At 38.0% G+C, this 25,988-nt stretch overlaps 1 protein-coding gene across 5 annotated transcripts in view; it reads left to right on the forward strand.

Moving 5' to 3' along the window:
* Window positions 1-1,748: 1,748 nt before the first annotated feature.
* limch1a (LIM and calponin homology domains 1a) overlaps window positions 1,749-25,988 on the forward strand; it is a 44,883-nt gene continuing 20,643 nt past the window's right edge. For 4 of the 5 annotated variants that reach the window (XM_065254580.2, XM_065254581.2, XM_073814404.1 and 1 more), the window contains exons 1-13: window positions 1,749-2,309; window positions 16,991-17,061; window positions 17,192-17,261; window positions 18,847-18,953; window positions 19,283-19,313; window positions 19,414-19,524; window positions 20,374-20,575; window positions 20,780-21,014; window positions 21,174-21,353; window positions 21,995-22,330; window positions 22,717-22,998; window positions 24,087-24,374; window positions 25,647-25,955. In XM_065254580.2, coding sequence (XP_065110652.1) covers window positions 2,202-2,309; window positions 16,991-17,061; window positions 17,192-17,261; window positions 18,847-18,953; window positions 19,283-19,313; window positions 19,414-19,524; window positions 20,374-20,575; window positions 20,780-21,014; window positions 21,174-21,353; window positions 21,995-22,330; window positions 22,717-22,998; window positions 24,087-24,374; window positions 25,647-25,955 — 2,330 coding nt within the window. In that variant the 5' untranslated portion in view covers window positions 1,749-2,201. The remainder of the gene's footprint in view (window positions 2,310-16,990; window positions 17,062-17,191; window positions 17,262-18,846; window positions 18,954-19,282; window positions 19,314-19,413; window positions 19,525-20,373; window positions 20,576-20,779; window positions 21,015-21,173; window positions 21,354-21,994; window positions 22,331-22,716; window positions 22,999-24,086; window positions 24,375-25,646; window positions 25,956-25,988) is intronic. The other variant, XM_073814406.1, reaches the window with a different exon arrangement.

Here is a 25,988-nt window from a genome sequence, read left to right on the forward strand (position 1 = left end):
GAAGAGCAACTTTAACTGAAATAACCACTCAGGTATGCAGCAAAGCATTTGTGAAGCCACAACAAATGCAACTTTGAGGCAGATGGGCTACAACAGCAGAAGACCCCACCTGGTCCCACTCATCTCCACTACAAATATGAAAAAGAGGCTACAATTTGCACAAGCTCACCAAAATTGGACAGTTGAAGACTGGAAAAATGTTGCCTGGTCTGATGAGTCCCGAATTCTGTTGAGACATTCAGATGGTAGAGTCAGAATTTGACGTAAACCGAAAGAGAACATGAATCCATTATGACTTGTTACCACTGTGCAGGCTGGTGGTGGTGGTGTAATGGTGTGGGGGATGTTTTCTTGGCACACTTTAGGTCCCTTAGTGCCAATTGGGCATCGTTTAAATGCCACAGCCTACCTGCATTGTTTCTGACCATGTCCATCCCTTTATGACCACCATGTACCCATCCTCTGATGCCTAATTCCAGCAGGATAATGCACCATGTCACAATGCTCGAATCATTTCAAATTGGTTTCTTGAACATGACAATGAGTTCACCAGATCTCAACCCAATAGAGATCTTTGGGATGTGGTGGAACGGGAGCTTCGTGCCCTGGATGTGCATCCCACAAATCTCCATCAACTGCAAGATGCTATCCTATCAATATGGGCAAACATTTCTAAAGAATGCTTTTAGCACCTTGTTGAATCAATGTCACATAGAATTAAGGCAGTTCTGAAGGCACAAGTGGGTCAAATACAGTATTAGTACGGTGTTCCTAATAATCCTTTAGGTGAGTGTAGGTTTTGAATAAAGTGACCGACAGGAAGTTTATTTTTAATAAGTTTAATATTCTATTAAAAAAATGAAAGAATAATAAAGTCTGCAGTTTTTTGTTCTTCAGACGTGTCGTTTTCATTGAGCTTACTTCAACAATTCTTGATTGTTTGAGCTCGAAAGCTTAAATATTTGACTTCTTCGTGTGGGAAAATATATGGAACAAAATGTTCTTCCTCCAGGGGGCGCTTGGAATTAAGAGAAAATAAATCATAAAGGTCCAGAAAGCAGTAGCCTGTTTTTGTGCTGACACCTACAGGAAAAAAACTGGGTATAACGACACTTGCTTTTACCCCTCATCTTTTCTCTCTCTGCTGAGTCTATTACAAACTTTGTATTATATAAACACACAAGTTTAGGGTCACTTATTCTTTATTAATTTTTTCTCCACATTTTGGAATAGTAAATATCAAATCTATGGAATAACTTTTTAATTTTTAAAATAAATCTAAACAGTTCATCTAGGTATCAAATATCATATAGTATTATAAGTTTTGCAGTTCAGAAGAAACATAAATTAAATGAAATATTTTGTAAATAAAAATTAAGTTTTCTAATTAAAGATATTAATTTTGTAACTTGGTACATTTATTCAATAAGTAGCTACCTGTACGTTTAAGTACTAAATAACAACATACTACTTGCTGTTTGTTTTAGGGGTTAGCTGCATGTAATTATGCATAAATTACTGACTGTTAATAAATTAATATTATTAGTGTATTCAACATGTGAAACAAAGACACTGTTAAAAGAAGTTCCCTGTAAACGCATAAATATGCGTTGTTAATGCAATGCTCTACCAATTGAGCTGTAGTAGTATAAAGTGAAAAGTTAATTTGTGTATCCACTGGACTATCAATCATGAATAAAACAAAATTCATTTATTCACAGTCTAAGATTCAGAAAAAGAGACGAATAGAAATATCTGGCCGTAACTGGAGCGGTAACGGAACTGCCCTATTGTTCTCGGTAAATTCCTTTCCCCCGCGCGCTCGCGCACGCAGTCCCGTTCTCGAGTCGAAGAGACAGTGTGGCTGACGCGCTCGGTCGTCCCGCTGGCCCCTTTGCATTGGCTAAACGGAGACCGTGGTGTTTTTTTTAGCTTATATATTTAGCAACGGAGGTCGGTCTCGTATTGCACCGCGCGTGCTGGAAAGCGCTGTTCATCTGCAGTGCTGCTGGATAACCGCAGTGTGTTGCGCTGCGTGCGGATTCAGTGAACGCTTCAACTCAGCATACTTAACTTGCCCTCCATCGCGGCGAATGATCTTCATTAACGAGCTGTGTGAAAGAAAGTTGACGTAAACAGGTCGATCGAAGCTGGATATCTGATCGAGGCTTTCGGTGGCCTTGCGGAGAACCATTCTTGAAATGGCCAGTCCTGAAGACGATTCAGCATCGGCTTCCCAATTAGATCAAGCCGGATCTGTAGAAAATACCCGTGAACCAGCATTTCAAGAAGCACAGAAATGGATCGAGGTAAGCCTGCTACAAATATCCTGACTGAGGTATAAGTAAACAATTCGCATCACTTTAACGTTGGCTGCTTTTCCATCTCTGCTTGTACTTTTAGACATGATAAAGAGGTTAGATGATGCTCTGTCCAGATGTATTAATAAACATCTTATAAACAGGCCTATTGAACAGTCACCTACTTCTTGCGTGTGTGTAGCGTGTTTGGTTACAGAAGCGGGCGATTGAACACAGAGATCATGTGCGCGGGATTCTAGGATCGTAATCGGACTAACTTAGCGGGATTTTGACAGCTCACCAAATATTTCACTCACATGACAGCCACGACCGACCTATTTTATCTGGCCATTTTAAGTTTAGACTTTAACCAGAGACCAGAGTTGTCTACATCAGACAAAATATTATTATACATTTTTAAATCTGTGCAGTACTGTGCACACTTTACGGTCCAATTTCAACACACCTCTTTAACCGAGAGATTCCAGTTGTTGAAGCCCGAGTCACGCCCACTTGTTCTCAAACAGCAACGCCCACTTTCCCGAGCTGTTCCGGTTGTCATGGCAACACACACGGGTTTCCTCAAACAGTTTGTTTACAAAAGATCTTTTGATGCTCAGACATTAAAAATAACAATGGCCCTTGGTCGTTTATTATGTTAGAATAAATATCAATAATTTTTATTATTCGACCTGATTCACTGTAAAGTGTGACATTCATTAATATCCGTACCAGGCCACGGTAATGATAATTGTGACCTATTTAAGAGGAGGAATTGAACTGGGAGCATCCTGCCATCACTGATCTAAATTTTAGGTTGATCTGAAAAAGTGTGTTTGATCTGTGGTGTGTGATCAGTATGAAGACCATTATTGTTTTATTGTTATAAGGGAGATGACTAAAAATCTGTCCAACATATAATATTGTTATGTAGATTAGTTAAAATAATGTTTAGCTATGTTTGTGAGACCTTAAATGTCCTCACTAACCGTAAAATATCATGACAGTCAACATGCTCAATAAAAAAGCTTGTAATAATTGTTTTCTTTAATCTAATGGCATGCAGGTGCGTGCTTGTGTGTGTGCGCGCATGTGTGTGTGTGTTAAATTTCAATAAAATTTCACAAATCCCACTAAAAGTAGTTTGTATGTCATACCCGTAATCTCTTGAACATAGAGCAATTCAGCGTTCACTGTTAATCATCTATATGCCCATCTGTTTGTTTGTCCATCTATCTCTTTCAGTATATGCCAGTAACAGGCAAGAGTAAATGTTTCAGGAAGATTATTATAAATAGACAGGCTGAAATAGCCTTGCGCCCTTGCTGGTTGCAAATAGTTTGAACTGAATTAGCACAGAGGGAGACATGCTTCTTCTGTCTTCTGCTAAAAAAGCCTTGTCCTCAGTGGGAGAGGACGAGCACTTTAGACCAAAACAGAGGACACACCGAACCACAGTCTACTGTTCACGTTTCTGTACAAAGACATATACATCTCTAGTATATGCATATGTGTAGTTTTATTTATGCTTGACGTGTATATTTAGAAAGGAGCTGATAGGCCACTTTTACAATTTAATGGACACAAATGAGATATGCATTTCACCAAAAATAAGGCTAATAACAATATAAAATAATCGAATATATATATTAAAAAGAGATTTATTTGTGTTTAAAATTCGATGAGCTGAAACTTTTATTCAAATGGATTTTGTGCTTGGCTGACATATCAGTGTATCAATACTCGAGTCTGCATGCTAGGTTTTAGGTTTTCTACTACACATGCTGCAGTTTTTGCTTAGATGACCGCGCATAGGGCTCATGGGTGTGTGCCAAACAGTCCATATGATATTGCACGGAAATACTAAAAGAAACACTCCCATAGCACCTGTCAGTGGCTAGAGATGGACAGCAACAACCACATCACATTACAGAAAGTTCTTCTCTGCCTAGGCCTATCAGGTTTCAGGAGCCTCAGAGTTCCTCTCCCATAGACTATCAGGTTTCAGTGCAGTCTCTCTTCTTTTGACTGTTTTTACACCACCATTTTTATTTTTTATATAGTTACTTTGGAAACCGTAGGCTATACCCATACACTGAGTGCTTTTAGATGCTTCTGTCTTGAAAGATAAAGGTCTAATGTGTGTTTAGTGTATGAGTACATTTTAGTACAGATGTCTCTATCATACGACCTCATAAAGCCAGCTGTCACTGCTGTGCAGTCGCACAGACATATACAGCCTGAGGATTAAACAATACAGCAGCTTATACAGTAGGAGACATTAGGGAGGCACACACAGTATCAGGCTGTCTTCACAATTCACATTCATCATTACAGTCAGAGTGGGAATTGCGCCTGATATATTTGCACCCACTTTTTGCATTGTTTTTGCACCCATTCACTAAAGGACTTCACTAAAAATCCACTGTGTGCAATTTTCATGACGCAATACCCGATTGTCTCCGGATTCCATAAGATTTACTAAGCCAGTACTGAATACACAGACCAAATGTGAACCCACTTTTATGTTCTGGGGGATTTCAAGTATTCATGAGTGACATCACTAGACACTGTATGAGCCAGCTGACCTTCAGTCCAACTGTTAATTTGGTTTAGTCAATGACATCCCCTCAAATGACCTCTAGCCGATCTCCATCTGCATTCCTACTGTATATCTGTATTTGCAGCTGATCTCTTCTCTTTCGTGCCTTGACATTTCTTGGTTATTTTTGTATTTGGACACAAGCTTCAGCTGTAACCCCGATACATTTTGTGAAACAGTTCAAGATGTTTGTGGTTAAACCTAACAGCTAAAGCTAAACTCATAGGAATGTTGCTGGATGGTTACTGTCTCCAGTTAGCTCCAAGGTTCTCATCTTATACAACACAAGTGGTCACTTTAGACATAGTTGAGTAATTTGGCAATCATGAGAATGATTGTGTTGGACGTCTCAACTCTATTTTACTAGTATACTCCATGTGTATAAATGTCTCTTTTAGCTTATGTAAAGAATTGCTATTCTTTTCAGTGTTAAAATGCATTCCAGCTTCACCACCCACCCCGGCAGCACCCACAATCCTGATGTATTTTGCAATCATTTAAACGCTGGATTATATAACAGTACATGTACTCATGTTGGAAATGGTTTTCCTAGTCAAGAAATAATCCTCAAGAGAACCATTAAGCGTTATAAAAGTTATAGCTCACCAAAATATCAAATTCTCGAATAATTTACTATAATTCTTCACAGATGTTTATGACTTCCTTTTTTTTAAGTTAAATACAATGTTGTTACAATGCTAAAAACAAAGTTGTGACTGCCGAGTTAGTGCTATATGCTAGTTAATCCTATATACTAGCATTAGGCAGAAGTTTAACTATTGACGTCACAGTCCATACTTAACTCTTTCGCCGCCAGCATTTTTCATGATTTTCACAAAAGTTTAATGCCTTCCAGAAAATGCTCCTTTTTAAATATATAAACATACAATATATGAAATAAAAGAACAGACCCTCTGCTTTCAAAACAAAAAAATCTGTTTCATCCTACCTTCATGTGTTCTGTTTTTATCACCTCTTAAATATGTGTAGGTTTCATCAAAAACACAAAATTTTGAGCAAAAAGCTGAGATAATTCCATTTTTGGGAAGGACTTTTGATAGATGCATCAGATGCATCAGATGCAGAGCGATCTTTAAAACATACACGGACATACAGCTGTTTGCTTCCGGGTTTTATAAGTTGTGGAATAGCGGTATTGCAGATTGACGATAACTCGTCAATGGCGGGGAAAGAGTTAAAAAACACAAACCTACCACTCATATACATCCATTTGCAATCTCTGAATAATTGATTAGTCCTCAAAATCTGTATCTTTGTCTGATACAGGCTCAATGCCTGGAGGCTCCAGACAGGAGCAAGTATGTGTATTTAAAGGGACACTCCACTTTTTTGAAAATATGCTAATTTTCCAGCTCCCCAGACTTAAACATTTGAGTCTTACCATTTTGGAATCCATTCAGCTGATCTTTGGGTCTGGCGCTAGCACTTTTAGCATAGCTTAGCACAATCCATTGAATCTGATTAGTCCATTAGCATCGCGCTAAAAATAACCAAAGTTACATCGTGTACTAAAACCGACAGAAAATTAAAAGTTGAGATTTCTATGCAGATATGGCTAGGAACTATACTCTTAAATTGGAGTAATAATCATCAAATGTTACATCAGCAAAGTCGTTGATTATTACGCCAGAATGAGAGTATAGTTCCTAGTCATATCTAAAATCACAATTTTAAATTTTCCATCGGTCTTAGTACACAATGTAACTACAGAAGAGTCAAGTTTTAAATAGGAAAAATATTGAAACTTATTTTTTTAACGCAGTGCTAATGGTCTAATCAGATTCAATAGATTTTGCTAAGCTATGCTAAAAGTGTTAGCGCCAAACCCGGAGATCAGCTGAATGGATTCCAAAATGGTAAGAATCAAATGTTTAAATCTAGGGGAGCTGGAAAATGAGCCTATTTTAAAAAAGTGGAGTGTACCTTTAAGACCAATAAAGTGGCAAAAATGCTCACGTTTCAATGGCTTAGAGTCACTTGTTTTAAAACTGTGGTGCTTAATTATTTATACAAACATTACGTTTTTGTGACCACGTGGTTTCGTAACCTTGATAGAGACAATAGTCCAAAATCTCTTCCGGTTGACAAATTACTACCGGTTTATCGCCCACCCCTACAGGCTCAAACATAAGGGCTGCTTATACACATACAGAGCTTAATAAAAGAGCTGCTCTGAGAAACATCCAATCAGAGCAGAGCTCAACATTATTATTCATGACCCTTTCAAATATTCTAAGGACAAATCCCAGGGTTGTAAATTGACTTTTTTTGGGTAATTTTTGTGCTTAGTAATAGTAAAGCCACATACCTTCTATGTAGATATCAGAGAACAATTTAACCTATTATTTCAAAGCATTTTTTGGCACCTTTAAATATGGTTGTAGGTCAGTTGCATCGAATCTCATTGCTTCTTGTATATCTGGGTGAACTTTTCCTTTTACATAATTCCCATTTTTCAGTGCTGCAGAATGGGATAGAGCAGTGGTTTTCAATCTTGTCCCAGGTGACCCACTGCTCTGCATATTTTGTATGTCTCCCTTAACTGACACACCCATTTCTGTTATTGGATCTCTCCCTTAATGAGCTGATGATCTGAATCAGGTGTGTTAGATAAAGGAGACATGCAAAATGTGCAGAACAGTGTGTGACGAAGGACGACCCTTTTCAGGCAGATAAAACTGTCTGCGCCCTGGGAACAGTTTGAAAATGATTGGGATAGAGAGACGTGCGAGAGGGTGTGTGGATGTTTGTGTTTGTTTGGGTTGGAGTGATGGGAGGGACATTTTTGTAAATTATACGGTACATGTCTCTTTGCAGACTTCTTGGATGTGTTTTCATGCATGGGAATTCCTTCCTTTTACATATTTGTGTGCAAGTTCAGATTTCGCCTCAGTTTCACAAATGTAGACTATCAAAATCACTGAACTGCACTCACATAAATCAAGCATTTAATGAAAACATTACATGCATTTGGCAGATATTTTTATCCAAAGCAACTTACGGTGCATTCAAGCTATACCTTTTAATCAGAATGTGTTTCTTTGGGTATCAAACCTTTGACCTTTGTTTTGCTAACACAGTGCTCTACCAATTATACAGGAACACGTGTTGCATGTGTACGTTTGATGTGCCTGTGCTCCAGCAAGCCTTTTGGTATCTAAGCAATCAATTAACAAAGAACCACAGGTGAATGAACACAAAGACAGACTGTGATTTGCTGATAAGACATGTATGGATGGACACATACATACAATGTTAGCATCTGAGAAAAAGAGTCTTAATAAGAAATCTTACCCATACTAATTGGTAGCACACTAGCAGCGCAAACGTTACTGGATTTGATTAACATAAAATCTCATTTGCTAGTGGGTGCTCGGCCTACCAGTTGGTACTTGAGTCTCTGAGCACACGATCTGCAGCTGTGCCCTATGCAACCACATACACATGACATTTGTCTGCTTTTTTTAAAATGCTCCAGTCACCCAGATTTCTGTCCATCTAAATATAGAGCGACTACAGCTGTTCAGTTCTTTATAATGTAAGCGCGTGTGCGTACATCCTTGTATAAATGCATGTACTGACACTGACTGCCTTGTCTAAATTTACACACTTCCAATTCTCTGTAAGGTCGCAGTTCACAAGTCCTGCCTGTCTCTACAAAGGGCCAAACAATGAGGGTGGCCTGATCTGGGGTCAGGGTGAGAGAGCAAGGGATGCCCCATTATTCAGGAAACCCAGTGATGCATCTGAGCAATAGTTAAGTCCTATTCATATCACTAGAGATATACAACAACAACAAAATTTGCTGGCCACGTAATGAGGTGTAAACGGAGGATGCGTTCATGCAATCTTCTCAAAGACAGCACTTGAGAGAGAGACGGAGGTCTCAGGAACTAAACATTTGTGGTGCGAGACAATGATAATTGATTTTGACAGGATGCAAAGATGTTTATTTGAACAGTTATAAATAGAACAGGAACGCAGGAGCATGTGATCCGTTTGCAACCTTTAATTCACAGTGAAGAGCATTTGCAACCCATTTTACTTCCATAATGTGCAATAAAACAAAAAATTGTGATTAAATGTATAGGAAGGTAATGCATTAGCTAACATGAACTAACAACGAACAAACTTCTACATCATTTATTCATCTCATTTCAGCATTTACTAACACATTTTTTTAATCAAAAGTTGTATCTGTTAAGTAAGGGGATAATGTGCAGCAGGTTGTTATTGTAGAAATAAGCCCAGACAGTGTGATCACATTGAAGGGGCTTATTTCGTGATAACAAGCTGCCTGTAAAATGTTTTACCTCATAAGTAATGAAAAAAAAAAAACATTACATTTTGATTTGGAATATTTTATTACTAATTTTTAACCTTCTGCGAGAAAATTTATTTAAGATAGCTGTTCAAATGTCACGAACACACTATTTGGTTTAATAATTTGTAGATATAATATGTACAGTATTTACAAGTGTAATATAATGTTATTAAAATACATATTTATATTTGATTATTGTGTAATATTAAACTATACCAAATCAAAATGATTTGCAGCATCCGGCTTACTGTGTACTGTTGTTTCAGGTGGTTATTTCGGAAAAACAAACCTTGGAATGTCACGACTGGCCAATCAGAATTAAGCATTTTAGAGTGCCGTGCAATACAATTAGTTAGTGTACCATGAACATACATGTTGATTAACAAAAATGATTGGCATTAACAAAAATTAATAAGTGAGGAAAACCTATGTTGTCTATTGTTAGTTCATGTTAGCTAATGCATTTACTAATGTTAACAAATACAACCCTATTCTAAAGCGTTACAAGCTGTGATTTACTGTTTCCTGCATAAAATCATCCAACATAATGTGTGCAAAATAACCATGATATCTTTAAAGTTGACGGAGTAAAACCATGTTAAAGATTGAAATGCATTTACATTACATTTAGGGATTTTAGCCTGGATTTCAAAGACATGTCACAATGTGTGACCAGAGGAAGACGATGGATAACAATAAACATAAAACTTTAATAAACAACTTAACAATAAACAGGACTTGTAATAATCACACATAACATATACATAGACTAAGGGGAACACAGGCAGAGTTTATATGGAGGAGCTGATGAGGTTAATCGTTGGCAGGTGAGGATGAAGATTAACACAGTTCAGGTGAGGGAGTGAGGAGGATGATGGAAAATGTAGTCCAGATGGAGATGAATAGGGAAAACGGGCACAAGAATATAGGAGCGTGACGTTCACAAATATTCATTATTTGTTATAAATTTGTCATTTTTGTTGTGAAAGTGTAATGTTCAATAAAACACACTTCACATTTAAATAACCTGCTTTGTTTAAAAAATATATGCTCAGTTTAAAAATATGTCTCTAAAAACAATGATAAATCTTTGCCTTAGGGCTACTAAAAATGTTATAAGGCAAATAAAACCTGGGCCAGCAGAAAGTTTTTTAAAGGGACACTCTCATTTTCCAGCTCCCCTAGAGTTTGATTTTTACCATTTTGGAATCCCTTCAGCTGATCTCCGGGTCTGGCGCTAGCACTTTTAGCATATCTTAGCATAATCCATTGAATCTGATTAGACCATTAGCATCGCGCTAAAAAATAACCAAAGAGTTTCAATATTTTTCACATTTAAAACTTGACTCTTCTGTAGTTACATTGTGTACTAAGACCGACAGAAAATGTAAAGTTGTGATTTTCTAGGCAGATATGGCTAGGAACTATACTCTCATTCTGGCGTAATAATCAAGGACTTTGCTGCTGTAACATGGCTGTAGCAGCAGGCGTAGTGATATTACGCAGCGCCTGAAAATAGTCCCCTGCTATTGAAAGTTACCAAGGGGACTATTTTCAGGCAGTGCATAATATCACTACAAAAATATGGAAACTCTTTTTTTTGCTAACGGAATAATCAGATTCAATGGATTATGCTAAGCTAGTGTTAGCTCCAGACCCCGATATCAGCTGAATGGATTTCAAAACGGTAAAAATCAAATGTTTAACTCTAGGGGAGCTGGAAAATGAGCATATTTTCAAAAAAGTGGAGTGTCCCTTTAACCCTCGTGTGGTGTTCATATTTCTGTTACTTAGACAATGTTTGTGGGTCTAGTGGACCCACTGTATTATTCGTATCTTAAACCAATGCAGTCATACTAATTTATGTATAACTGTTTACAGATGATTACTTTAGCCTTATTGCAAGTAATATAGACATAATTTATGATTAATATTTGTCATTTACCACTGGTACAGGACTATTTATAGATTAAAGTGCTATTCGTTTTTGTGATAATATGAAATAAGAGAAGAAAGTTCTATTCTCCCCCAGATGTTTATATAAAATAAGTATTTTCATCACTTTTTCATCTCAAATAAGTTTTTCATCACTTTGACATTTAATTATTTGAACTTCGTTTGAAATTGTACACATTTGTGTCCGTCTACACAGCACAGGCCCCATCTGAAAAGATGCGGTATTATAACACATTATCTCCACTGAACACATAACCTGTTCATGTCAGCCTACACAACACATAAGAAGCAGATTTTTACTGTGTAGCTGTGTTGCATGTGCATTTCTTGCATTTTATAGACATATACTGTGTCTTCCTGTCTATCTTATGTCCACACACACTGCAGTACAATGTGTTGCTTTTGGCTACAACCTAAAATGATGAAAATGCTTGGATATGAAATTATACTTTCTCTATTTCTCACTCTTTCTCACACACTCATACACACACAAACACACACACACACACACACACACACACACACACACACACACACACACACACACACACACACACACACACACACACACACACACACACACACACACACACACACACACACACACCATAGGTTTTGTGGTAAACTCATGTGTTCAGGCAAGGAATGGTAATCAATACACCAATTTACCATGATTACTACACGTTTACTGTAATACAACCATGGTTATTTTTTGTAAGGGATATAATGGTAAAATGTAAAATGGTTCCTGTTAGACAAAAGGTAAAGTTTTTGGGACATTGGGGGCAGACAAGTGTTCATGCATGATATATAACATGTTGTATCTTTGCGCTGTTACAGCAAGTGCAGAAGGACAAAACTCTGCCATGCATCCATCACATATGTAAAGACAGATATACAAACACACTCATGCACTCACATCAGTCCCAAATAGAAGAAAAACAGAGTGAAGTTACATAGCACATTTAATTTTCACTCTCTTATTACCCCCGGGTCCAGTGGACCCGAACACCACATATGTAATATAAATGTGTAGGGGGGGGTGTACAGTGTACAGTCATTATAAAGTTGTTTATTTTTATGTTCTTTATAGAAAATGAGCCAAGGCCAATGAATCTGAGGTTGAAACAACAATTAATTGCATATTTTTTCTTTAAGTAAACATTAAAAACGGGTCCCACAGACCCGAACACCACACAAGGGTTAAAGCAGACCTCTGTTAACCCGTGTGAACTCTGCTTATTTCTGTTGTTTTTTAAAGATTTCTAATTTTCGAGCAGTTATAAAAAACAAAGGTGTTTACTAATCCATATTCATTAATCCTCATTGTGTCTTTACACGTATGTGGATGAGCTGTAGTTGTCAGTGTGAAACAGTCCTAGTCAGGTGGCCTATATTCAGAAGTATTTTAAGACACTGTATCCTGTGAGACTTTGTCCCCTGCCTTTGCTTTCTGTTGCTGAGGCTGTTGCTTAGGTGATTATAAGCAGGAATAGTGCTGCTGTCTTCTGCTATACTTATACTCTCTCTATGCTTTATAAAGATGTAATGGGTCAGAATATTATGTGTCGTCACAGTGGAAAATGTCTAGCATTTTCTTGTATAAAGTCTTTAGTATTACAGCAAATTTAGCAGAGTTTATTAATAGTATAACTAGATCTGTGTATGGTTGGATTTTGGTTGGATGGCTGGAGTGTTGATGGTCTTGCCGACTCTCTGGCAACATCAAGTATGTTTAAAGGGCACCTATTTCATTGCTAAAAACAATGTTTTATGTGTATTTGGTATAATACAATGTGTTCGCATGGTTTATGCTTAAAAAAACACATTCTTTTCCACATACTTTACATTTTTTAGCTCCAGATTTCTCTCTCTCTTCCTGAAATGCACTGATTCATGTACAGTATAAAACTCATTGATTTAAAAAGCTCTATATCTCCGATTGGCCAGCTAATCTGTACGTTGTGATTTGCCTGAATACCTCTGACGTCAGCCGGAAATGTAACTCTCCTTACCATGTTTGAAAGATTCGCTCACAATGCAATGCTAACAGGAGTTAACTTACAGGCTATGAGTCCAAGCAGGAGGAATTATGATAATGTCGGTCTTGTCTACATCACCAATCCCTGGAAGTAAACTGTTGCCTACAATCCGTGTGTTTGTTATAGTCCAAGAAAAGAGATTTATGTTGGAAATGATAACTCGCGTCATTGTTTACTTGGGGGTTTGCACCTTTTGCATATCTTTAACATGTACTAATACACACTTACACACCAAAGGAAATGTACAATTGTGAATCTGACAGTTGTTGCTCTTTAATGCTACTTTAATTCTTTAAGAGATTTATGTTGGAGACTTTGGGGTTTGTACCTTTTGCATATTGTTAACATGTACTAATACACACTTACACACCAAAGTGGTGTTCCTAAATATCATTGCTACATTCTGAAAATGGGCTGCTTAAATTTAATATGGTTATTTACGACCCAGTTCTGGGACAAACCCAGCCGTCGGCTTAAAGGGATAGTTCTGTATGAATTTCTTTTTTCTGATGAACACAACAGAAGATATTTTGAAAATGATGGTAAACACACAGCAGTAAGTGACCATTGACTTCTATAGTAGGAGAAAAATATTTTGGAAGTATTGTGATGAATGATGAAGAAAATATTTTGATAAATGATGGTAAGCACACAGCTGACGGTACCCATAAAATTCCATCATATTTTTTTATTCCTACTATGGAAGTCAATGGTCACTTACTGCTGTGTGTTTACCATCATTTCTCAAAATATCTTCTTTTGTGTTCATCAGAAAAAAGAAATTCGTACAGGTTTAGAACAACATGAGGATGAGTAAATGATGACAGAAATTTCATTTTAAAGTGAACTTTCCCTTTAATTAACCCAGAAAATGTTTTTATTTGACCCAACAATTGGTTAAAACAACCCAGCATATGTTAAATTACAACCCACCAAGTTGGTTTCATCCCTTTTGACCCAACGCTGGATTGAAAATAACCCATCATTATTTTAGAGTGTATGGGCTTGGGCTGTCATGGCCTTGACAGTAACCAATGAAAAATCACTTCTGCTTGGTTCTCCAAATCTTTTATTTTTTCAAACTTTAATGATAAAACTGTAAAACTGTAAAATAAGATTTGTTTCTTTTAAATTTGTGGACTATAAACTTATTACAAATTGATATTATTGAATCCATTTTTGAAATCTTTCTTGCAGACATCAGATTTGTAAATGTGACATCATGTTGGCCATTCATGTGACTTGTGTCACTGGATGACCTCCATTATGATGCCTTTATCATGTTTCCACTGTTAGTAAAAAATAAAGGAAGGCTAAGTCTGTCTCACAGCGGGAACAAAGGCCTGTTTTTGGCTGACTAGAGTTTTTGTCAGTCCTGAATGAATGAAGTTTAGTCTCTTGCACAACTGCACTATAGGGGAGATGTGTTCTAGTGGAGATTTTGACCAGACTGTCACCAGCAGGTGCAAATGTGTGTCTGTGTTTTGACAAAGAGCCTGCCGTCAAGGTAACGTAACAGCATGTCTGCTTCCACAAGCTTTTTAGGGGTCTTACTAAAATGTCTTCATCAATCACCTCTCTCTCGCGCGCTGTCTTCCTCTCTCTATTATTGTATCTAGAGCTTTTAAGTAAATTGGCCCAGTATACATGACAGTAAAGATCCATAGCAGTGTTGAAAATAAACTTTTTTATTTTTATTTTGGAGTGTTTGCTTTATGTTCAGAGATGTATTTAGTTAAAAGAGAACATGTTATATTTGCCACACATATATCTGTATATGTATCTGCAAAAGCCACTAACTTTTCTAACCCATGACTGATTATGGTCCTAATGAAATTGATCAAATCTGGGGTTGTTGCTCAATTGGATAACCATGCAAAGGTCATGGGTTTGATTCCAGTGAACATACTGAATAAATGTATACTGTGTGTGTACCATAAATCACTTTTGATCAAAAGCATCTGCCAAATGCATGAATGTAAATTAATGTAAAAGATTGTTATGACCATCATTATGAATATTTTAACAATTTGGTGCCATTATTGACCCATATTCTGTGCATTTCTGATTCTGACCCTGATCCACAATGTGTTAAGAGTGTGTGTTGGTGATGACAGATGCATATTTGGTTACATAAGGGCTTTTTGTGACCTAATGACCTGTAAAACAGCTTATCTCTAATCCAGATACTGTGGACAATTTGTGAGCACATAGAGGAGAGGATAGATGCACTGTTTGTGATGTAAAGACATACCGAAGCATCCTTCCCCATATATTGAAATGCAGAATGTGACCATAACTATCCTATGTATAAGGAATGTTGAATGAGTGATTGATGTCAGACACAAAAACAATATGTGTGTTAGATGATTCACAGACTCGTATTTCAATGATGACGCATTGCTGTGTTAGCCCTTAGCACAGTTAGCAACAGCTGCAAAAATACACCCACAAACCCCCACAGAGAGGCCATTCAGACCTTTTTTTTTTCTTCAAATCTACAGAAGAAGTTACAGTTTAGGGGTCCCATCATGTGTTTTCATTTTTCAACTTTAGTGCATTAAAGAGCAACTACTGTCAGATTCACAATTTTACATTTCCTTTGGTGTGTAAGTGTGTATTGTACATGTTAAAGATATGCAAAAGGTGCAAACCCCAAAGTAAACAATGACGCGAGTTATCATTTCCAACAAAAATCTCTTTTCTTGGACTACAACAAACACACGGATTGTAGGCAACAGTTTACTTCCTGGGATTGGTGATGTAGACACGACCGATATTATCATAATTCCTCCCGCTTGGACTCATAGCCTGTAAGTTAACTCCTGTCAGCATTGCATTGTGAGCGAATCTTTCAAACATGGTAAGGAGTGTCACATTTCCGTCTGATGTCAGAGATTTTGACAATTAGACTTATTAGAAATTGTGACATGTAGACATAGCTTTTCCACCGATTCTAGACTAACTTTGTTGATAGCATTTAGCTGTGGTTAACTTTTTATTTTATAAATTTCTGTTCGCTCATATTTCTGGTGATGATGCAGCTGTTTAGATTAGTCTAGTCATACATTTTTTTCTTCAAAACTGATCATAACTGTTTTATGTCAGTTACGTAAAAATGTAGACTCGAATATAGATCTCATTTCAGTCTGAAAATCATTAATTTGATGAATAACAAGGGTCATATTAAACTAGACATGCCTTTCTACACTGTACAACTGTTTGGTGTAAATTTGTACGAGTCACATTAGGGTGATTCTCACAAAATCCAGACTTAGAAAGTGTCCAGCATTTGATTTTTTAAAAAGCCCTTGAAGCCAATTTTTTGCACATATAAGATTAAGGTCTGAACTTACTATAACCATTATTTTTAGAGGATTTAAAAAATATTTCCTATAGAGTTATTTAAATTTTTTTAGATTATCATTATCAAAAATGATCATTACCGCAACTGTAAATGTTCCCCTATAAATGTGGAAAAAAGCGACAAAATTGGTTTTATGATGTCATTTGAAATCATGTGCAAAATAGTACATGAAGATATGTTTGTAACTGTATGTTTCTTATTTTGATACTCTTACTTTGCATTTACTTTTTTTATCAAAATGTTTCATGACACCTCATAAGTCTAATTTCGCGAGAATCACCCATTAGTCTAAGTGCTATTTTCTAAGTCCTCCATTATTAAATGAACCTCTATCAGTTCTTAACTGCTAATGGCTTTGCTGTTGTGTCTGTTTGACAGGCAGTGACAGGAAGAGGATTCGGTGACAAGGATTTCAGAAGTGGACTGGAGAATGGCATCATGCTTTGCGAGTGAGTGACACACACACATAATTCCATAAACTCAATTCAAACTGTATATTCTATTCCCCTAACCTACCCCAGTCCCTAACCCTTTAAATGCTCACCATTGTCGTCTCTTTTTCATTTTATGACCAATAAGGTTGCTGAGTGCGGTCAAACCAGGCCTTGTGAAAAAGATCAACAGACTTCCAACACCCATTGCTGGACTAGTGAGTGCATTTTGTTTGTTTGTGTTGGTCTTTTGTCTGTGCCTTGTGTCTGTTTGTGTCAGACTGGCCTCAGCACTGCTGTCTCAGAACAAATCCAGTACTGTTGTCTAAACAACTTATTGCTGTTTGAGAAATGTTCCCTAGCTTTCACTGGGGCGGTACTCTTTAAAAAGATTTTAATATGTACCATTTGGACACGTAGATATTTATACATTAGTACCAAAATGTAACTCTGAGGTACTAATATGAACTCCTCAGGTGCAAAGTTGTACTTTAAAGAGACTCCTGTTCCAGTGACAGCTAACCATTTTTTCTGACAGTGTATGGTATTACCATACAAAGACTAAAGGACATGATATTAATATTGCATCATGTCCAAAATACACTAAAGTAATACTGTGATACCTTTATGTCAGCTTGACCCTTTCATGACAATTTACATCATAGATATGTATAACTAGATACGACATTTAACCGCTCCAAATATGTAGGTGGGTCTGCCATTTTAGAACGGTCCTGATGATTATTTCACTCACAGCTTTTCAGGATACACTGTTCAGCCTTTGGTAGTTTGGTTGTAAATTTTGTAGAGATTTCAATTCCTGAAAAATTGGATAACTTTTCACAGGTGAGAATGTGTTGTATTTGTATATGCACAAACTCCATATTACATATTTTTAAAATACCGTAACTTTTTAATGTTGTGTTCGGTAACACTTTCATCTTTGTGTAGAGTGTAAGCAGTTAAAATGTTTGTGTTTACACAACAGCACGTAACATTTGATAAATATACAGCTGTACGGCTGTTGGCGCACAGTCAGCTTGCTTGCTCTCGGGCTTGGCGGGGTTGCCAGATTTGCATAAAAATCAAATCTATCCCAATGACCTTTTCTCAAATACCAAAACTTCACTTTTATAAATTAAATAACATTATCTTCTTATTTACAGTAGGGGAAAAAAATCCTACCACATTTAAATGTGGGGTGCATGATCTCAATGCATGACCTACCCCAATAGAATCTGGACCTTCTGTGATAGACCTGCCCCACACAAACGCAACACAGGCAGCGATGTCGGTTAGTAGACACAGGGCCCTTACTTTTGATTGGCTACAAGTGACGTTTTGGTACTCGACCCAACTCCCTTTTTCAAAGCATTTTCAAAAATTATGCACCCCACCTTTAATCTGCGACAAAAACATTCATGTCAACAGTTTTAAAATCAACCCAATTCCACAGGAAACCGCCAACTTGGCAACACTGGGTTTTATACCACCTTGGACCGTTCCAATATGGCGAACGACTTGCATATAACGACCCATAGAGACAGCTGCCAATGACGTATCTAGTTATACATATCTATGATCCATATAACATGCAAAATCATTTTAACACTAGCAAGCACATTTAAACAACCACAGACACTAGTTTTTAAAACTGCCCTGGGCTAAATAACAATTTTTTTTTTTTTTTTTTTTTACTTTGGGTTGACAACTTACAGTTTATCTCACACATAGACATTGTGAAGTGTAATAATTGCTAACAGTGGTCAGCTTATGTGCAACATGTGTTGTGTCTCTCATCAGGATAATCTGACGGTGTTTCTGAGAGGATGTGAAGAGTTGGGACTGAAGGGTTCACAGCTCTTTGATCCAGGAGACCTGCAAGATACGTCGATACGAGCAAACCTAACGTATGCAACTCTGTGTGTGACCTACTGTATAGAGTAAAGACGTTAAATGGGTGCACAAAAAAGTTGACAAAAAACTGCAGCCCTTACATCTCCAAACTCCAGAATGCTATTATATAAGATTTTATTGCTGTTTAATATTTTAATAAAAACATAATCTTAGCTCAAAATTTTGAGATTTTGGTCTTTTCCATTAAACTAAGATCTTGACTGGAAGGCGTAGTGCCTACATTGAAAATAATTGCACAAGATCAGATGGCTGTCCAATGTCCTGACATTTCTAGCATTATATTTGCTTGACAGTTGTCTTTCTTTCTGTGTTTCTGATGTAGGGGCTTAGACTGCACTAGAAAACTGAAGAATGTAAGTTCATTGATTTATTTACTCAATTTTATTTATACTGATAATTGTATTCCTTCTCAAACTCTGTGTGTTTATGTCTATGTGTCATTGGAATGACTAGGTGCTTATAACTATATATTGGCTTGGTAAAGCTGCTAACGGCTGTGCTACCTATAATGGCCCGACACTCAACCTGAAAGAGTTTGAGGGACTCCTTACCATGATGCGAAAGGTAAATTTGTCCTTAAAGGAAAACATCACCGTTTTTCAACATTTTACTATGTTCTTACCTCAACTTAGACAAATTAATACATACCTATCTTTATTCAGTGCGTGCACTTCATCTTTGCACAGCGCGTTGTGAACGTGTTAGCATTTAGCCTAGCCCCATTCATTCCTTAGGATCCAAACAGGGATGCATTTAGAAGCCACCAAACACTTCCATGTTTTTCCTACAGTTTTTAAAGACTGTTTCATGAGTAGTTACAAGAGTAAGTATGGTGGCACAAAATAAAACGTGGCGATTTTTTTAAGCGGATAAAAGTGAGAACTATCTTGTATGAAGGAAAAGCACTTAGTTTGAAGCACCTCAGCAGGCAGTAACATCATCACTTCTGACTACTCACGCTCAAACTTCCGTTAATATTACTGCGCTCGATGTCGAAGTGCTGCAAACTAAGTGCTCTTCCACCATACAATATAGTTCTCATTTTTATCCGCTAAAAAAATCGCCACATTTTATTTTGTGCCACCATACTTACTCGTGTAACAGTCTTTAAATAGGGACAACATGGAAGTGTTTGGTGGCTAAATTAATACTTGTTTGGATCCTAAGGATTGTATGGGGCTGGGCTACATGCTAACACATTCATGACGCGCTGTACAAAGATTTAGTGCACGCTTTTAAAAAAATATATGTAGATATTAATTTGTCTAATTTGAGGTAAGAACAAAGTAAAATATTGAAAACGGTGATGTTTTCCTTTAAATGCTTACCTTACACTGCTATATAAATAAAATGTTTCAGGATCATGTCTCATCCATTGTAATATTGTTGTATTTGATGTGTTTGTTTGTGTAGGAGTGTGTAAGTGAAGAGTTGGACTCCCCTAAGCGCAGCATAAGGGACAGTGGTTACATAGACAGCTGGGAATCGGAGCGGTCGGATTCGCTGTCTCCTCCGAGGCATGGCCGTGATGATTCGTTCGACAGTCTCGACTCATTTGGCACCCGATCGCAGAACACACCGTCTCCAGACACTGTTATTCGCTGCAATAGTGATGGTACTATTTTGGCAACATGTTTTTTTTCTCAACACGTCTAAATCTCAGGGGACTGGGCAATGTATTAAATATTCACAGAAAATGCACAGTAATTTTTATACCAAGAGACATTTAAATACACGCAGGGGTTTAAAACCTGTGAGTGAGTTGTTCCCCTTATCTGGCACCCCAGCATCAATGACACGCAATATCTCTTTCAAACAGACTCTGAAGGTGACAGCAGTCAAAGAAAGTTGCCGGACGTTCGTAAGGACGACATGTCTGCCCGACGTGTCTCCTACAAAGAACCCCGTGCCGCCCTTCCCTTCAACCAGTACCTGCCGAACAAAAGCAACCAGACCACCTACCTTCCCGCCCCGCTGAGGAAGAGGAGGAGCGAGAGAGAGGAAGATAGGAGGAGTGTATCAACATCTCCTGTAGGGGGCGACAGACCTCTCAGGTAATGACAGCCTCTGTGACAGTTTTCTCAGGTACTGTCTGCAAACAATCACTGTCTGTCGACACCTATCATCTGTGTCAGAGTTTGTTTGAATCATCCTGTATTGCCAACAAGTGTGTGTGCATTTGCACTATTAAAATACAATTACCCCTTCAACAGAGAAGAAAGTGTAGGGGTATTAAAAAAGGGGGCTGTCGTGTCTCGAACCCCTGCATTCCAAAAAATGCTCAGCTGGGCGGGTGAAAAAGAGGTGGAGCTGGAGGAGGCAGAGCTGAAGAAATTTAGGAAGTTGGAAAAGGCGGGGATTAAAGTATTACCTGCTTTTGTGCGATACAACAGGTTAGCGATTGTTATGAAAATGGTCATCAGCATGTTTTTACAGCAACTAAAACTGCTAACCACGTGTGAGCGGCTGAGTGGTTAAAGATTGCGTCTGGTAACCACAACGTTGTGAGGTTGAGTCTGTAAGTTGTCACTGTTGTGCCCTTGAGCAAAGCATCTAACCTTTATACTTTAGATATAAGCATAGAAATAGATATGTTTCATCTTTTTTAGCATGAAGTACGATTATAACTTAAATTATGATTGTTGACTAATTGATAATGCTAATATAGTTTGGGGAATTTATATTAAATACACTTATGTTTGAACTGCATGTGATACTCTTATTGAAGGCTGCACATCCAAAGTAAACTAAAGGTAACATCGATTGTGCACAATTGTGCTGCTTTAGCATGGATTGACATTGATTGTTTGGTGTTTTGTTGTAAATTGGTTTTTTAGTCTTTGTAGTTTAGTTAATATTTCTACTGGTGCTGTGTCATATGACTCGTTTAGTTAGTGAAGATGTGCATGGACTCTAACTTGCGTGATTCTGTATTTGATGAAGTCTATAATGATGGTTGTCTGGCTTGGTCTTAAGTCTTTTGCTATGGAGCCAAACTTTCAATTTATAATTAAATGGAAAATTTTCCCCTCAGTCCTAACGTGGTTGCGGTGGAGGCCGATAAAGCTAAACCACCCTCTCCTGACATCATTCTCCGGCGTGACAATGACTTCCTGCGAACCGCCGTCTCACACGAGTGGGACTCGAATGAGGAAGATGATGAAGAGGGACCCAGTAAGGTTCCAGATGTTCAAAAGGATGACCTTGCTTCTCGCAGGGCTCGCATGAATCAGTTCAAACCCAGTGTGAAGCATCACTTCCTGCCGGGATCTTGTAGCTGGAAGGACCGAGAAAAATGGGAAGGAATCAGACTGGCATCCCAGCATGCGGTACTGGAGAGGATGGAGAAGATGGAACAGGAGAAAAAAAGGTGTGGGAGAGAGGGATTGGGTTTCATGGTCATGGTCATTACAAAGCCAAAACACTGTCATTATCCAAACTTCCCAAAAAAATCCCAACAGACCTGGTTTTTCTGAAGCAGATTGGATTTTACTATTGTTTTTCCAAACATATATTTACCAAACATGACTTGCTATGGTTGGTGTAACCTTTAAGATTATATAAAAGTATTTCTCTTTAATATGGTGTTATTAATATTAGATACATATCGGACTTTATCACTGATTCATTCCTCTCTCTTTTCCTGATTTTTTTCTGTCTGTGGTCATTCTGGATGTCCATGTTGTTGCCGTTCTGTGTGTTTCATTGTGGGAGCATGTTGGTTGCGTTTCATTTGATGTTATATTTCTACCCCAGTCAGGCTGACTCCGCCTCCCCTGAGGCGTCAATCATAACTCGTAAGGACAATCCTTTCCTGAATCCTAAAAAAGAGAGAGAAAAAGAAAGAGATGACGAAGATCAGAGAGAGGTAGGAAAGAGGATAGTCATCCCAAACCTTCAGAAAGACGATCTGGCGAAGAGGCGGTCTGGAGGGGGGCCACGCCCACCCAGAGATCCCCAACAGTCATTGGTCCGGTCTTCCATCACTCAGTCAGACCTGGAGACATGGCAGAGACTCAAGATAAATACAGAGAGCAGGTCTTTTAAAACACAAAGACACTTAAACTAGGGATGCATAACGATTAATCGCGATTAATCTATAGCAGAATCAAAGTTTTTGTTTACATCATATATGTGTGTGTGTGTGTGTGTGTGTGAACTGTGTATAATAACTTTGTATAGATAAATGCACATACATGCATGTGATTTTTGGCATAATATATGAGTGTGTGCTGTGTGTAATTATATAAATACACACACATTCAAGCATGTATTTAAGAAACATTTATATGTGTATATATATTTATTTAACTTTTTATATTCTATATGTGTGTGTGTGTGTGTGTGTGTGTGTGTGTGTGTGTGTGTGTGTGTGTGTGTGTGTGTGTGTGTGTGTGTGTGTGTGTGTGTGTGTGTGTGTGTGTGTGGTTAAATATACATAATAATTATACACAGCACAAATACATTTTATTTTGTATGCGATTAGTCACGATTAATCTTTGCCCAGCACTAAAAATACTTAATATATAAAAAAAATTCTTAAAATTATACATGCATGTGTGTATATTTATATATACATAATTATTATACACAGTTCACACACACATATATGATGTAAACAAAAACTTTTATTCTGCTATAGATTCATCACAATTAATCGTTATGCATCCCTCAAACTCATTTTATCTGTGGCTTTGAATTATCCGTAGCTGACCACAAAAATAATGCAGAATACAGGAGTCACTTTCTAAATTCGGGATGGTTTGTCTAGTAGTTACCAGAGGATTTTTTTTGGACTATTGTGGTTCATGTTTTGTTTAAACCTACTAAGTCGCTATACCACAGGTTTAATATTTAGCATATTTAGTATGTAGCTATACGTGACCCCTGCGTATTGTCAACCTGATCTGATGAAACAATAATGATACACCACTAGTAACACCGCCACTAAGCCCAACATCATTGCGATGAAACAAAATCGTACAAAAAAAATCATACGAATTAGCCACATCTTAAAATGCGTACGAATTGCCATGAGCATGTGCTGGTTTTCTGTTTCAGTTTCAATGCACGGTCATGACATTGATTCTGCTCAGCTTATTGTTATCCCCCATACTGATCTACAGCGAAGCTGACTCCGCCCTCGCAGAAGTGTCGATCATAACTCGCAAGGACAACCCCTTCCTGACCCCTGAGAAAGAGAGTGAAAGTGAGGAGGAGAATAAGGAGGTGACAGACAGAGAGGCAGGGGGTAGGGTGCTGGTACCTAATGTAGAAAAAGATGACCTGGCCAAAAGGCGGAGCCAGATTGGGACCGTCCCACAGAAAGATCCTCGGCAGTCATTGACTCAAACGACCATGACTCAGTCAGACCTGGAGAAGTGGCAGAGACTCAAGATGAATACAGAAAGCAGGTGAACATTACCTCTGACCCCCGACCTAACATGATCTGACTCGGCATCCTTTTATTAAGACTTTTCATAGCTGAAAGTCTTATCTACCCATATGTTAATTCACATAAATGACTGAAATTTTAACATTCAGTCGTTTATCCAAGAAAATAATGCAAGCATATGCACAATAATTTAGATCTAAGCATCACAGTTTGACCTATTTGTTTAATACAAATACCAACTTCACATCTGTATGTTTCCTGGAGTTGCAGGAGAGTTCAGTATGTGAGTATTTCTGTAAGTCAGTGGTAGAGTATTGTGTTAGTAGCGCAAAAGGTTGTGTGTTTGACCCCGGTTCCATATAATGTATACCTTGTAATGTGCTGTAAGTTGCTTTGGATAAAAGCGTCTATAAGTGTAAATGTATGGTGACATCAGGTAATTCCAGTTTTAAGAATAACTTTTTCAAGGTTTTACGCAGCAAGTGTGTATAGAAACAATACAAAAAATGAATTCTGGGATTATATTGCGTCATGGTTAGCGCACAGTGTCAGCCTGAAATACATTTAAATCACTGAAGGCTCATGATCTAGAAAATTGGCGTGTCGACGCTTTGAGTGCTACGTAAGAAGGCTCTGTGTCTTGTTAAGCCATTGTATAGATGTTATTTAAAGTGGGCCTTTGTGGGACAGAAATCTGTTTGCAGAGGGAAGCCATCTTTAGCAAACAGCCGTCACCACGGCAACTATTGAAACCAAGGGATGCTCACGGAGAAAGCAGGAAAGATTGTGTGTGTGTGAGCTTGAAAGACCATATAAAGCCGTTGAATGAGAGACATTGAGCCAAATCCAGGACTGTGTGTCATTCATAGTCTTTTGCCTTGCATCTCAGGGATTTCCATATATCTCAAAAGGCCATGCTTGCATTACTCTCAGCCTCAAACAACACGCCCGTAATCCATTTGCTAACAGCGTGATGCATATTGCAAACAAAATTACTTAAATTAATATAAATTCAAGTCGGATGAGTTTATGCAGTTTTTTTTTTTTCTGTGAAAATAATAACCCCAGCCCTGCATTGCATGTCAAAACAAAATGAGCTGTGATTGGTCGCTTCATGTATCAGTCACATGTCTCATGGCCAGTTTTTGGTCACATACAGTACATTCCTCTCATATCAATACTAACTTAATATTTCCTCATTACAATATGATAGTTCTCATCATTCCATCTCATGTTCCTTAAACTGTGTGTATGTGTGCGTGTGTGTACGTGTGTGTGTGCGTGTGAACAGCGACGAGCCCATTGTCCCTCTATGTCAGACGTGTCTTGAGAAAGGCTGCCTCTCTATCGCCTCCAAGGCTAAGGTTGCAAAGAACGACCTGGCCAGTTGCCGGGAACGTCCCTCCGGTGAACGGCGGCGTTTTGTGACATTTGGGGGAGTGACGGAGATGGAGAGTACCTCCTGGGAAGATGAGGAGAAGGAAGGAGAAGAGGAAGAGGGAGATGAGGCAGAGAAACTTCGATATCTGCTTTCGATTGCACCTGTTGCTGTGCCCACCATAGGGCTGGGCTCCATACTGACAAAGAGAGCAGTCGGCAGGTGCACTGCATTTTTGTGCATGCAGACTGAAAG

The sequence above is a fragment of the Paramisgurnus dabryanus genome, chromosome 4 (genome assembly GCF_030506205.2).
Source record: "Paramisgurnus dabryanus chromosome 4, PD_genome_1.1, whole genome shotgun sequence".
NCBI classification, from domain to species: Eukaryota; Metazoa; Chordata; class Actinopteri; order Cypriniformes; family Cobitidae; genus Paramisgurnus; species Paramisgurnus dabryanus.